This window comes from Tachyglossus aculeatus, chromosome 2 (assembly GCF_015852505.1).
Source record: "Tachyglossus aculeatus isolate mTacAcu1 chromosome 2, mTacAcu1.pri, whole genome shotgun sequence".
In the NCBI taxonomy this organism is placed as follows: Eukaryota; Metazoa; Chordata; class Mammalia; order Monotremata; family Tachyglossidae; genus Tachyglossus; species Tachyglossus aculeatus.
Genome location: NC_052067.1, coordinates 134,876,383 through 134,891,504, shown reverse-complemented (window position 1 = coordinate 134,891,504; position 15,122 = coordinate 134,876,383). Strand labels below are relative to the sequence as shown.

General features: G+C 44.9%; 1 protein-coding gene and 1 non-coding gene across 2 annotated transcripts; one reads left to right on the top strand and one right to left on the bottom strand.

Moving 5' to 3' along the window:
• Positions 1–902: 902 nt before the first annotated feature.
• LOC119924524 lies at positions 903–1,040 on the bottom strand. The gene has a single exon (XR_005449234.1). It is a non-coding gene; the product is annotated as a small nucleolar RNA SNORA7 (small nucleolar RNA).
• Positions 1,041–6,338: 5,298 nt separating this feature from the next.
• On the top strand, positions 6,339–7,292 carry LOC119949417 (olfactory receptor 52E8-like). The gene has a single exon (XM_038771183.1). It carries the CDS (start codon positions 6,339–6,341, stop codon positions 7,290–7,292), a length of 954 nt encoding a protein of 317 aa, XP_038627111.1.
• The last annotated feature ends 7,830 nt before the right edge of the window (positions 7,293–15,122 follow it).

Genomic DNA, 15,122 nt, shown 5'->3' with positions numbered 1-15,122 from the left:
TTAGTTTCCTCAACCCTAAAAAAATGGGGATTCAATACCTGTTCTCTCTCCTACTTAGACTTTCACAACCCCATATGGGACATTCATTCATTCACACGTACCTTGTCCAACTTAACTTACATCTACCTGGCACTTAGACCAGTACTCGACACATAGTAAGTGCTTAACAAAGATAACAATAATAATGATAAGAATAATATGAAGCCAGGGTTAGCTCTGACTCCCAGGCTCCTGCATTGTCCACTATACCACGCCCCTTCTCTCTCATCATCATCACCACCATCGTCAGTGTAATAATAATAATGATGGCATTTGTTAAGTGCTTACTATGTGCAAAGCACTGTTCTAAGCACTGTGGGGCTACAGGGTGATCAGGTTGTCTCACGTGGGACTCACAGTCTTAATCCCCATTTTACAGATGAGGTAACTGAGGCTCAGAGAAGTTAAGTGACGTGCCCAAGGTCAAACAGCAGACATGTGGCAGAGCCAGGAATCGAACCCAAAACCTCTGACTCCAAAGCCTGGGTCTTTCCAATGAGCCATGCACTTGCTTGAGAGCATATAGAAGGCATGGTCCCTGTCTTTGAGGACCTGACAATCAAATGGGGGAGACAGGCAGACACTGATATCATATCATGTAGTGGGAACAAGAGGGAAGTATAGTTCTAAATCATCTTGTCTTGTCTTATGCCATTGAGTCATTTCCGACCCATAGCGACACCATGGATATATCTCTCCCAGAGCGCACCACTCTCCATCTGCAATCAATCTGGTAGTGTATTCATAGCGTTTTCTTGGTAAAAATATGGAATGATTTACCACTGACCCTCCCACACAATAAACTCGAATCACTGCCCTGCACTCTCTCCCAAGATACTGCTGCCCAGCATAGGTGAACTTTGACTTGTAGCAGATTGCCCTCCACTGGCTAGCCACTGCCCAAGTTAGGAACGGAATGATTAGGACTCTGCTTTACTGTCCCTCCCATAGCTGAGACTGGTAGAGTACTGGAAACTCTCCAGATGCAACCTTGAGAGGGGAGTTCTAAGTTGACAACCACAAAAGAAAGCAAAAAATGAATACACAAGTGAAATAAATAAGCCCATAGCCTCTTAAGTTCTTAGGTTCATTCATTTATTCAATCATATTTATTAAGAACTTATTGTGTGCAGAGCACTGTACTAAGAGCTTGGAAAGTACAATTTGGCAATAAAGGGAGACAATCCCTGCCCACACTGGGCTTACAGTCTAGAAGTGGGGAAACAGACATTAAAATGAGTAAAAAGGTGTTAGTATAAGTAAATAGAATTCTAGATACATGCACATAAAAACAAGTAATCAGATGGAGGGTGGTGGGAATTAGTTAGCAGTATCTGACTTGAATTCAAAGCCCTCTCACTCAAGAGGGCCATTCAATGTAGTAGTAGTAGTAATTGTCCTACTAGTAGTGTTTACTAAGCACTTTGCTAAGCAGTGGCTTAGAAAACACAAGTTGGAATTAGATATGGTCCCTGTTTTCCAGGAGGTTCACAGTCCATGTGTGGGGAGAAAGGACTAGAAACAGACACATCAGGAGAGATGCAGCATTCTCACTTCCTCCAGAAGGCTTTACCAGGCTGAGCTCCCTTTTTCCTCTCCTCCTCCACATCCCCTCCACCCCGCCCTACCTCCTCCCCATCCCCACAGCACTTGTATGTTTGTACAGATTTATCATCCTATTTATTTTACTTGTACATATATATTATTCTATTTATTTTGTTAATGATGTGCATATAGCTTTAATTCTATTTGTTCCGACGATTTTGACACCTGTCTACGTGTTTTGTTTTGTTGTCTGTCTCCCCCTTCTAGACTGTGAGCCGTTGTTGGGTAGGGACCGTCTCTATATGTTGCCGACTTGTACTTCCCAAGCGCTCGGTACAGTGGTCTGCACAAAATAAGTGCTCAATAAATACGATTGAATGAATGAATGAATGATATGTACACAGAATGATGCAATTGCCTGACATCCCCACAGCGTATTTTCCCTTCCCAACATTTGGGCCTGGCTTAATGGGAGACAAGACCAGGATCCAGAAGGCCAGTGCATGACTCAAAAGACAACCCATATAAAGGGTTAAACTGGAAAGGGGTGAGGAAACAAAGCACCCAGGAGATAAAGAGATAAACCCAGAAGGAGCAGGGTGATTGGGAGTGGCCAGCACCAAAGAGTCAAGACTAGGTTTTTCCAGATTTTTTGGGAGCAGCCAGGCTTTCCTTGTAGGGACCCAGGGGAGGCAGGTTGCAAGGGAAAACGTCAGAGGTCCAATCCAGAGATGGCTCACCAATTCAGAAGATTAGGTATTAGGGATCCAGGGACTCTTCTGCCCTGCTATTGCAGGGTCCAGGGAACCCTCAGGGGAGGCAGCTCCCAAGGGTCTCAGGTGCAATAAACATTCCTCCCTTCTCTGGGCCGTACAGGCATTAGATTCAGGCCGATGCTCCTTGGCTGGAGAGCCCCATCCCTTCCAGAGGATTTCTGGGGTGGCAGCAGAAACATGTGAGTCTGATTGGGCTGGACTGGGAGCAAGAAGGGTGAACTGTAGAGACAGACACTGGCTGAGGGAAGGAGAAAGCAGGAAGTTCTGCTGGTGCTGAGCACCACAACACCCCATCCTGGCCATACAAAGGACATACTGGGCTACAGCTCCAAGAGTAGCAATGAGGAGAGGGTGCAGAGGGGGTAGGGGTGGGGTATCTCCAGCTCAGGGTTGGTGATGGACAGGGGATGGTGCGACCCGCCAAGGCAGTACAGAGAGTCTTCTCCAGGAGTCTCAGAAGAGAAAATGTCAATGTGTCAGTTTGAGGTCATGTGTACTTCGGGTACGGGGGCAAATAGACAATGTGGATGTTCTTACACGGAGCAGTTTAGACTACTAAGGAACTGCTGCCTCTTCAGCCATCAATCATTCTGATCCCCACACTGATTTAGATTTGATTCCCAGCCCTTGGGAGGAGAGATGCTCAACATTCTTGGCTGGTGGTGATGCTCCCTTGGTGAATAAAGTCCTCGTAGTCACACTCCTGCATCTGTCATTCATCAGTCAATCAGTGGTAATTACTGAGCACTTTCTGTATGCAGAGCATGTACTAAGCACTTGGGACAGCATGTTATAACAGAGTCGGTAGACATGCTCCCTGACCACAAGGAGCTTATAGTCTAGAAGTCAAAATAAATATTATTTATTTAATATAAATAAATGAATTATGGATATGTACAAAAGTACTGTGGGGCTTAGGTGGGATAAATAAAGGGTATAAATCTAAATGCAAGAGTGACGCATGGAAATTCATTCAGGGATAGAGGTAGCAGGGCAGGTGGGATGGCTCAATCTGAGATCTTAGGCATCAGTTCGAAAAAGGGGCATAAATTGTGGGTGTAGTGAGTGTGATCCTGGTAACTGGGGTTTCCAATTGTCTGGGATCCAGGTGATTCTATGGAGAAAAAGAGACGAGATTAGAAAGGAAGAAAGGGAAACACTTAAAACAAAGGTCTAACCTCTTCAAATTATCAAAGCTCCAGCTATTATAAATGCAGCAGGCTGGTCATTGACATTTTTATAATTAGTATCTGCTTTGTGCAGTGCACTGCCCAAAAACTTTTATTCAAGGCCTGTGGACTTAAACTACGTCTATCTCTGGCTCTTTGATTTGGCTATGGAGAATAGTATCTTGAATAGTGTGCTATCGGGGCTTATTTAATAAGAAAGAAAGAGAAATAGGGGAAAAGATGGAGAAAGAAAAATATGAATAAAAAGATAGATAGATAGATAAATACATTAATAAAGAGACATTGGGAGATGAAAGCAGTATTATGCTTTTCTTGGAAAATTATGAAACTGGTTCTAAGATCCTATCCATTTTAACTATTCTTCTCTTTACCAATGAAAGCACCTGTCAAAGTTTTCTAAACTACCTCTTTGTATTCTGATCTTCCCCAAACCTTTATTTATTGAGAACAACCCCACTCCTGATGGCCTCAGCTTCTCTAGCTGTCACCTCCCACCTCTATGTCACAGTTTATTAATAATAATAACAAAGGTATTTGTTATGCACTAACATTGTGCCAGGCACTGTACTAAGTGCTGGGGTGGGTAACAAGCCAATTGGGTTGGACACAGTCCCTGTCCCACATGGCTCACAGTCTCAATCCCCATTTTACAGTTGAGGTAACCGAGACACAGGGAAGTGAAGGGACTTGCCCAAGATAGCACAGCAAATAAGTGGTGGAGATGGGATTAGAGCCCATGACCTTCTGACTCTGAAGTCCTTGCTCTAGCCACTACACCCGACTGCTTCTCTACACCATGCTTCTTCTATAGTTTGAGACTAGTAATTCTTCATCTTTAAAATACTTCTTGAATCCACCCTGTTCCCATGTACACATTACAGTTCATCATTAAAGTGTTACTTAGGTGACCTGCTATTATCCATGATCTGTTGAGGAAACTATGCTGCTCTGAACATTGCCTAATAGTAGTTGATGTATTTCACAAGTTCATTGACAAGTTTACCTCTGTCTAGCTACCTGTAAGTGACTCCAGTGAGGCAGATAATGTTAATGCATTTGGAAGATCCATAAATATAGCAAATAAAGGTCTTTTTGATGTTGCTCCCTATATGTCCCCTGAATTTCTCATCCTACAGAGACTATGTCTGCTGAGCTGTGTTGTGTTTTGAAGCGCCATTGAAAGTCAAGTATTAAGTATATGACATGAGAATTTTTTAAATGATATTTGTTAAGCTCTTACTATGTGCCAGTCACTGTACTGAGCTCTGGGGTAGATAGAAGCTTCATATTTGACAGACTGCCACTCTTCCCATATTCAAATCTCTCGGAAAACCATATCTCCTCCAAGAAGCATTCCTGGATTAACCTCTTATCTCCCCACCCTATTCTCCCTCCTTTCTGCATTGCCCCTTCTATATCACCGAGGCTCTTGGGTCTGTACCTTCTAGGAACTTGGATAGTCACCACAACCCCACACAAGTTAGGCAAATATCCTTATACTCTGCTTTGATATACTCTGCTTCGAAGCACAATGGCATAGTAGATAGAGCACAAACCTAGGAGTCAGAAGGTCATGGGTTCTAATCCCAGATCCACTACTTGTCTGCTATGTGACCTTTGGCAAGTGACTTCATTTCTCCATGCCTCATCTGTAAAATGAGGATTGAGATTGTGAGCCCCACGTGGGACAGGGACTGTGTCCAACCTGATGTGCTTGTATTCTTCCAAGCACATAGTACAGTCCCTGGCCCAAAGTAAACACTTAACAAATGCAATAATAATAATACTACTACTAATAATAATGATAATAATAATACACCCAGTCATCTATATGGCTTTCCACTGTGGGAACAGAATCAGTGATAATTCAGAGCTGCCATGCCAAGGCAAGGGACAGAAAAATCTGTTGGCAACAGAGCTGTGGAGAAACATAATTCTTATGTATGGCTGATTTCAGTTCTTCCCTATTTCCTGGGAATAGCCAGATAATGATAATAATCACCAAAATAATTATAATAACAATAATAATGGTATTTGTTAAGTGGCTACTATGTGCCAAGCACTGTTCTATGTGCTGGGGCAGACTCAAGGTAATCAGATTGTCCCACATGGGGCTCACAGTTCTAATCCCCATTTTACAGATGAGGAAAATGAGGCACAGAGAAGTGAATTGACTTGCCCGAAGTCAGGCAGCTAGAAAGTGGCGGAGCCAGGATTAGAACCCTTGACCTCTGACTCCCAAGCCGGTGCACTTTCCACTAAGTCACGCTGCTTTTCCCAGGACTTGTTCCAATTCTGGAGAGAATCTGGGTTCCAGAAGGGGGACAGAGAGGAGATCTTTTCTTCCAGTGACTGCACTCCAAGCTTAGGCTTTGGACTTTATACTCTCCCAAGCATTTAGTATAGTGTTCTGCTCTCAGTAATTGCTCAGTTAATACCACTGATGATTGACTTACTCATGGACTCATTGATTGACTGGAAAATCCTATTTGGTCTGCAGGGCCAGAACCGCTGCAAGGATCGTGATGGAATGACTCAGTGGGGATTCCACAAAGACGATGTTATCTGATCCATTTTTGCTCAAGCATCATTATTGTTAGTGGTCAATGAAGGATTTGTTTCTGGATTGTTGTAGCATCTTTCCTAAAAAGAAACCAAAAAAAAAATATTACTGGGAAAAACAAATGGATTCTACTTGCATAGGCAAATAATAATGTATTTTCTTTAGGTTTCTCCAGAACTCATGATAAGTGAAATAAGGAGGATGTGTTCTCTTCCAGTAATCCCTATGGCCAACAGCAATCACAACAACACCCAGTCCCACCCCTCCTCCTTCCTCCTGCTGGGGGTGCCGGGTCTCGAAGCCTCACACTTCTGGATGGGCTTCCCCTTCTGCGCCATGTACCTGATTGCACTCATGGGGAACTGCACCATCCTATTTGTGATTAAGATCGAGCAGAGCCTCCACCAGCCCATGTTCTACTTCCTGGCCATGCTGGCCACCATCGACCTCGGCTTGTCCACGGCCACCATCCCCAAGATGGTGGGCATCTTCTGGCTCCGCCTGCAGGAGATCAGCTTTGGGGGCTGCCTCACCCAGATGTTCTTCATCCACATGATCACTGGCATGGAGTGCACTGTTCTCGTGGCCATGGGCTACGACCGCTACGTAGCCATCTGCAAGCCCCTGCGGTACTGCACCATCCTCACCAATAAATCCATTGGGGTTATCCTAGGGTTAGCTGTCCTGAGGAATTTCTCTCTGGTGATTCCGACGGTGTTCTTTCTCTTGAGTTTGCCCTACTGTGGGCACCAAATCATCCCCCATACCTATTGTGAGCACATGGGCATTGCCCGGTTGGCATGTGCAAGTATCAAATTCGACATCATTTATGGTTTATGTGTCATCTGCCTTATTCTTTTGGACCTACTGCTGATCGCCATCTCCTACATCAGGATCCTCTACGCTGTCTTCAGACTCCCTTCCCGAGATGCCCGGCTCAGAGCCTTAAGCACCTGCAGCTCGCACGTCTGTGTCATCCTGGCCTTCTTCATCCCGGCTTTCTTCTCCTTCCTCACCCACCGCTTTGGACACAACAAAATCCCTGGCTACATCCACATCCTCCTGGCCAACCTGTATGTGGTCATCCCACCCGCCCTCAACCCCATCATCTACGGGGTGAGGACCAAGCAGATCCGTGAATATCTATCCAGTGTTTTCACAAAGAAACAGTCATTCTGATAAAAACTGGAGGAAAGTCCATCTGATCATTCCCTGCTGGTTTCCTGATGCAAATAAAAGCTAACATAATTAGGGACTGGAACCAGGTAGCTATTTTGTTTGCATTTAATGAAGGCACTGCTAATAGTGATGTACTTTCTGTGTAACAGAAGTTTCTGAAAAAGCCTATATTGGCAAAGTTCTCATGAAGGAAGGTGGTGGACCAACCATCTCATATCAAATTTGTGATGATAGCATTTTTTAGTCCTGAGTCCTTAGTTTGTGCCATAGAATTTCCTCACACTGAATGCATCCAAGTTTTTGTAACTCACCACTCCAAACCTTTCTCCCTACTTTATTCATTATTTCCTGCCAAGATGATCCCCAAATTGAAAGTCATTTACTGTCACTACTGAGCAACTTGAAAACTTATCCTAAAACCAGTCATGGAATCAATTAGGATTAATCTGTCTAACCCAGCCCTGTGGTAGAAAAGCCAGCGGATTTACTAAATTTCTGTCCCCTGCTCTAAAGAAGGACATAGTTACCAGAATACTAGACACATAGATATCTCTTTTTGATTCAATAAAACACTTTCCCCAAACTAAATATAGGCTTGAAATGAGCTAAAATGATTAATCAACAATGAGCATTGAGAAAATGTAAATGGTATAAATTCTAAGCAAGATGAGCAACAGGCAAAAGGAGCATAAAATAAAATCCAGGTACATAAAACAACATTTCTCTACCCAAGGCTGCAACCTCAACTCAATTTTCAGTCTTGTGATTCAAACACTGTTTTCTCTGCCCATTCATTTTCAGAGGAGGCCTTTTCTCTCAGCTCTGCCCAGTCAAGAGCAGAAGCTTCTCATCTGCCTCCATTTCATCCTTTCTCTAATCCTGATCCTGGAGCCAATTTCCACTCCGGCATTGGTTTGACTTCCTGTCCAGCCTGGGTGGTGTTCCATCCTTGAAAGTGACTGCCACTTTCTTCTTGGTCCTTTTTGGAAGTAGACAGTGATTTGGAGCCTGTGAATCAGCAAATAACCTTCCTTTAATGGATCCTTGATGTGAACATAGGCTTTATCAATCAATAGTATTCATTGAGCACTACTGTGTGAGGAGCACTGTACGAAGCTTAAGGGAGAGTACAACATAACAGAGTTGGTAGTCACATTCCCTGCCCACAATGAGCTTGCAGTCTAGAGGGGGAGACAGACGTTAATCTAAATAAATAAATTAAATTACAGATATGTACATAAGAGGCTGAGGGAGGAATGAATAAAGGGAGAAAATCCAAGTGCAAGGGTGATGCTGACGGGAGTGGGAGAAGAGGAATGAAAGCCTTGTTGGGGAAGGCCTCTATAAGGGATGGCCCTTATCTTGGAGTCAGTGACAGTAATTGTAGTAATAGTAGTAGTAATAGTAGTAGTAGTAGTAGCAGTTGCAGTAATAGTAATGGTATTTATTGAGTGCCTATTGCATGCATTGCACTGTACTATGCTCATGGGAATGTACAGCAGAAGTAAAACATCCATTTCCTGCCCACAAAGCTTACAATCAGATGTACGAGAGACAGTTGTATGAGATATACACAAATAATAGGAATTATAGAGAAGATGAATCTGTTGTCAACAACTACGTTCCATCAACAGTGTACAAAGTTTCCTGTAAGAGACATGCCCACCTCTCCCCACACAAAATAAAGAGAAAGTACCTTCCATCAGCTTAGTGTAATTACCAGTCCAATGGGCAAACACATCAAGAGATCCACAACCATGTAATGAATTGGCTCACCTTTACAGTGGTTCAGGGATCAATGGACTCTCACCTAAGAGCGAAGATCATTGTCCCCTGGACCCTTTTTATACCCTCCAACATTCCTTGCCCCTCCCTGGTTCTGCTCTGAAGGTGGGCTTCCTCACTTCTGACTTCAGTCTGCATGGTCTGGAATGTTCCTGCGGTACAACTGCGTATTTTGGGGTGTCCCCTGGTTAGGAAGCTGAACAGTCCTTGCAAAAGGATCATGGTGGGGTCAGCTAGTATGACCTTCTTGGGATGATTGTCCAGCAAAGTAAATGGGGAAAGTTTCCTCCCCCTTCAATATTGCCAATATCAGGTTTTCTGGTGATGATGGGATTAACTATTCTTTGTTGTTGCTCTATTATCCTTTGTCCATTGTGCTTGTAACTGCCCTGATCCCGTCATCCTTTCATGTTCTATTTATTCAGTCATTCATTCAATCGTATTTTTTGAGTGCTTACTGTGTGCAGAGCACTGTACTAAGTGCTTGGGAAGTACAAGTTGGCAACATATAGAGACGGTCCCTACCCAACAGTGGGCTCACAGTGTAGAAGGGGGAGACAGAGAACAAAACAAAATATATTAACAAAATAAAATAAATAGAATAAATATGTACAAATAAAATAAATAAATAAGGTAATAAATACGTACGGACATATAGACATATATACAGGTGCTGTGGGGAGGGGAAGGAGGTAAGGTGGAGGGGATGGAGAGGAGGAGGAGGGGGAGAGGAAGGAGGGGGCTCAGTCTGGGAAGGCCTCCTGGAGGAGGTGAGCTCTCAGTAGGGCCTTGAAGAGAGGAAGAGAGTTAGCTTGGCGGATGTGCAGAGGGAGGGCATTCCAGGCCAGGCGAATGACGCGGGCCAGGGGTCGATGGTGAGACAGGTGAGAACGAGGAACGGTGAGGAGATTAGCGGCAGAGGAGCGGAGGGTGCGGGCTGGGTTGGATCCCAGAGGAGTTGGGCCGCGATGAACACACGACACCTTTCGCCATAAGAAATGCCTCCGGTCGCCCGACTCCCGATCAGCGTGTCCGCCACGTGGCTGAGGCTCAGCTCCACCATCCCCGATTCTACCTTCCTATAGAAGTCAGGGGAGCTGGTGCCAATGGCCAGCTGTGCTGTGTACGTCAGGGTCTCCCAGATGGTGAGGTAGCCCAGAAAAGTGTCCTCCTTAAAACCAGTCGAACTGGCAGCCCAGCCCATTCTAATCTTTCAAATCCTGGCTCCGCCACTTGTCATCTGTATTTACTATTTTGTAGCTCATGATGCCCCACTTCTTCTTCTCCCACTCCCTCCTGCATCTCCCTAACTTGTTCCCCTTATTCATCCCCCATCCCATCCCCACACCACTGGTGTACATATCTTTAATTTATTTATTTATATTAATGTCTGTCTCCCCAGCTAGACTGAAAGCTCACTGTGGGCAGGGAATATCTTTGTTTATTGTTATATTGTACTCTCCCAAGTGCTTCCAACACTTAGAACAGTGCTTGGCACACAGTAAGCGCTTAACAAAAACCATCATTATTATCATTATTAATATTACTAATATTAGTACAGAGCTCTGCACACAATAACTGCTCAGTAAATATAATTGAATGAATGAATGAATAGCTGATGGTGATGTAGACTGAGATTCATGAAAATTCAGGTGCTATGCCCTCTGAATAATACTTGATAATACTAATTATGGTACTTGTTAGCACTTAATATGTGCCAAGTGCCGTTCTAAGCCCTGTGGTAGATACAAGTTAGTCAAGTTGGACACCGTCCCTGTTCCACATATGGCTCTCCTCAACTGGAGAGTAAAAGGGACACAAAGAAACAAATGCAGCAAAACAGCATGGCAAAGTGGATAGAATATGGGCTTGGGAGTCAGAGTAACTAGGTTCTAATCCTGGCTCCTCCACTTAACTGCTCTCTGACCTTTGGCAAGTCACTTAAATTCTCTGAGTCTACTTAGATGGTGAGCCCCATAGGGTGGCATAGTGGAAAGAGCCCAGTCTTGGGGGTCAGAGGACATGGGTTTGAATCCCGGCTGTGCCACCTGTCTGCCACTTGGGTAAGTCACTTCACTTCTCTGTGCCTTGGTTATCTCATCTGTAAAATGGGGATTAAGACTGTGAGCCCCATGTGGGACACGCTGTTTACCTTGTATTAATTAATTAATTAATTAATTAATTAATTCAATGACATTTATTGAGCTCTTACTGTGTGCAGGGCACTGTACTAAGTGTTTGGGAAGTACAAATCGGCAACATATAGAGACGGTCCCTACCCAACAGCAGATTCACAGTCTAGAAGCGGGAGACAGACAAACAAAACAAAACAAATAGACAGGTGTCAATACCATCAGAATAAATAGAATTACAGGTATATACACATCATTAATAAAATAGAGTAATAAATATGCACAAATATACACAAGTTCTGTGGGGAGGGGAAAGGTGTAGGGCAGAGGGAAGGGGAGTGATGGGGATGGGAGGGGGAGAAGGAGAGGAAAAGGGGGTGGGGCTCAGTCTGAGAAGGCCTCCTGGAGGAGGTGAGCTCTCAGTACGGCTTTGAAGAGAGGAAGAGAGCTAGTTTGGTGGATGTGTGGAGGGAGGGCATTCCAGGACAGAGGCAGGACGTGGGCCAGGAGTCGACAGCAGGACAGGCGAGAACATGGCACAATGTGGAGGCTAGCGGCAGAGGAGCAGAGTGTGCAGGCTGGGCTGTAGGAGAGAAGACAGGTGAGGTAGGAGGGGGCAAGGTGATGGAGAGCTTTGAAGTCAATAGAGAGGAATTTTTGCTTCATGAGAAGGTTGATAGGCAACCACTGGAGATTTTTGAGGAGCGGAGTGACATGCCCAGAACTTTTCTGCAGAAAGACAACCACCGGGCAGCAGAGTGAAGTATAGACTGAAGTGGGGAGAGAAAGGAGAATGGGAGATCAGAAAGGCAGCTGATGCAGTAATCCAGTCAGGATAGGACGAGATCTACCCCAGCTTTTAGAACAGGGTTTAGCACATAGTATGTACTTAACAAATACCACCATTATTATTATTATGTATCTACCCCTTAGAAAAGCAGCGTGGCTCAGTGGAAAGAGCATGGGCTTTGGAGTCAGAGGTCAAGGGTTCAAATCCCGGCTCCGCCAGTTGTCAGCTGTGTGACTTTGGGCAAGTCATTTAACTTCTCTGTGCCTCAGTTACCTCATCTGTAAAATGGGGATTAAGACTGTGAGCCCGCTGTGGGACAACCTGATCACCTTTTATCCTCCCCAGTGCTTAGAACAGTGCTTTACACATGGTAAGCACTTAATAAATGCCATTATTATTATTATTATTATTATTATTTTTATTATTATTATTACCCCAGGGCTTAGTACAGTGCTTGGCACATAATAAGCACTCAAAAAATACCAGGATGATGATGATAATCTTAATCTTAATCATCAATCGTATTTATTGAGCGCTTACTATGTGTAGAGCACTGTACTAAGCGCTTGGGAAGTACAAATTGGCATCACATAGAGACAGTCCCTACCCAACAGTGGGCTCACAGTCTAAAAGGGGGAGACAGAGAACAGAACCAAACATACCAACAAAATAAAATAAGTAGGATAGAAATGTACAAGTAAAATAAATAAATAAATAAATAGAGTAATAAATATGTACAGCCATATATACATATATACAGGTGCTGTGGGGAAGGGAAGGAGGTAAGACGGGGGGATGGAGAGGGGGACGAGGGGGAGAGGAAAGAAGGGGCTCAGTCTGGGAAGGCCTCCTGGAGGAGGTGAGCTCTCAGCAGGGCCTTGAAGGGAGGAAGAGAGCTAGCTTGGCGGATGGGCAGAGGGAGGGCATTCCAGGCCCGGGGGATGACGTGGGCCGGGGGTCGACGGCGGGACAGGCGAGAACGAGGTACGGTGAGGAGATTAGCGGTGGAGGAGCGGAGGTTGCGGGCTGGGCAGTAGAAGGAGAGAAGGGAGGTGAGGTAGGAGGGGGCGAGGTGATGGACAGCCTTGAAGCCCAGGGTGAGGAGTTTCTGCCTGATGCGCAGATTGATTGGTAGCCACTGGAGGTTTTTGAGGAGGGGAGTAATATGTCCAGAGCGTTTCTGGACAAAGATAATCCGGGCAGCGGCATGAAGTATGGATTGAAGTGGAGAGAGACACGAGGATGGGAGATCAGAGAGAAGGCTGGTGCAGTAGTCCAGACGGGATAGGATGAGAGCTTGAATGAGCAGGGTAGTGGTTTGGATGGAGAGGAAAGGGCGGATCTTGGCAATGTTGCAGAGCTGAGACCGGCAGGTTTTGGTGACGGCTTGGATGTGAGGGGTGAATGAGAGAGAGGAGTCGAGGATGACACCAAGGTTGTGGGCTTGTGAGACGGGAAGGATGGTAGTGCCATCAACAGAGATGGGAAAGTCAGGGAGAGGACAAGGTTTGGGAGGGAAGACAAGGAGCTCAGTCTTCGACATGTTGAGCTTTAGGTGGCGGGCGGACATCCAGATGGCGATGTCCTGAAGGCAGGAGGAGATGCGAGCCTGGAGGGAGGGGGAGAGAGCAGGGGCAGAGATGTAGATCTGGGTGTCATCAGCGTAGAGATGACACCCAGAGATGATAGTGATATAGATGATAGATGATAGAGATGATAGTGATGATGATGATTATGATGCATTTTGGGAATGAGACCGTAAGCTCCTTGTGGGCAGGGAATGAGCTTACTGATTCTGTTGTATTACTTGTTCTCCCAAGTACTTTATATAGAGCTCTGCGCATAGAAATCACTCAATAAATACCACTGATTGATGGATTGATTGAAAGCAGAATCAGGAAAGGGATGGGGAGGAAATTCAGTAACCCCCCACTCAAAAATGAAAACTATCTCCAAGCACTCTTCCTCAGGGGCTCTCGGAATCCCTGACTATGCTCAGCTGTCTTAGGGCCATCATAACTGGGTTGGTGCCCCTCACTCTTCTGTCCTTTCTCTCTACCCCTATTGGATCTGCCCATAATTTATTTTGCTCTCTATCCCCCTACAAATGACTTTCCTTGCTTATTACTTAACCCCCAAACACTGTCTTCCTAGAGACACTTGAATTTCCATTTAAAATTCACTCATTTCCAGGTTTCCCCTTGGTCTAAGAGAGCACTGAGGTCCTGCATTGGACTGCACAACTCCTCTCCCGCCGGAGTCCCCGCATGTCCACTCATCAGTGTCATATAAGCCTTGGTGAGCTGGCAGCTGACTTGAAGAATGTCTCAAAAATCCTTCCTCTGATTGGACAGGATCAGGTCTCACACAGGCAGTGGACAATGGCCTCAGTTAATCAAACCCCAGGTCTTGCTACTGGCCACCAGCCCAGCCTTCTTACATCTTATTGTAGTAGTTGTTCCAGTAGTATTTACTAAGCACTCTAGTAAGCACTAGGTAAGAATACACAGGTTGATGATGATGATGGCATTTGTTAGGCACTTACTATGTGCCAAGCACTGTTCTAAATGCTAGGGTAGATACAAGTTAATCGGGTTGTTCTACGTGGGGCTCACAGACAATCCCCATTTTACAGATGAGGTAACTGAGGCACAGAGAAATTAAGTGACTTGCCCAAAGTCACACAGCTGATAAGTGTCAGAACTGGGACTAGAACCCATGATCTCTAACTCTCAAGCCCACACTCTTTCCATTAAACCACACTGCTTCTACAGGTGAGAGTTCAATCACTCATCATATCCTGACTGGATTACGATATCAGCAAACTTTCTGATCTCCCAACCTCCTGTCTCTCTCCATTTCGATTGTTCTGCACATTGTAAGCATTCACTAAATACCACTGATTGATTGGTTGTAGCCAGAGGAACTAGAACTGGAGTTAAGTGCAAGCTGGTGTCAGGTGGGAGCTGGAGCTGGATTTGACACTGCTAACTTTTTGGTACAAACTCTCATCCTATCCTGATTGGATTATTGCATTAGTGTCTTTTCTGATCTCCCATCCTCCTGTCTCTCCCTGCTTCAGTCTGTACTTCACACTGCTGCCTGGATTATCTTTCTACAGAA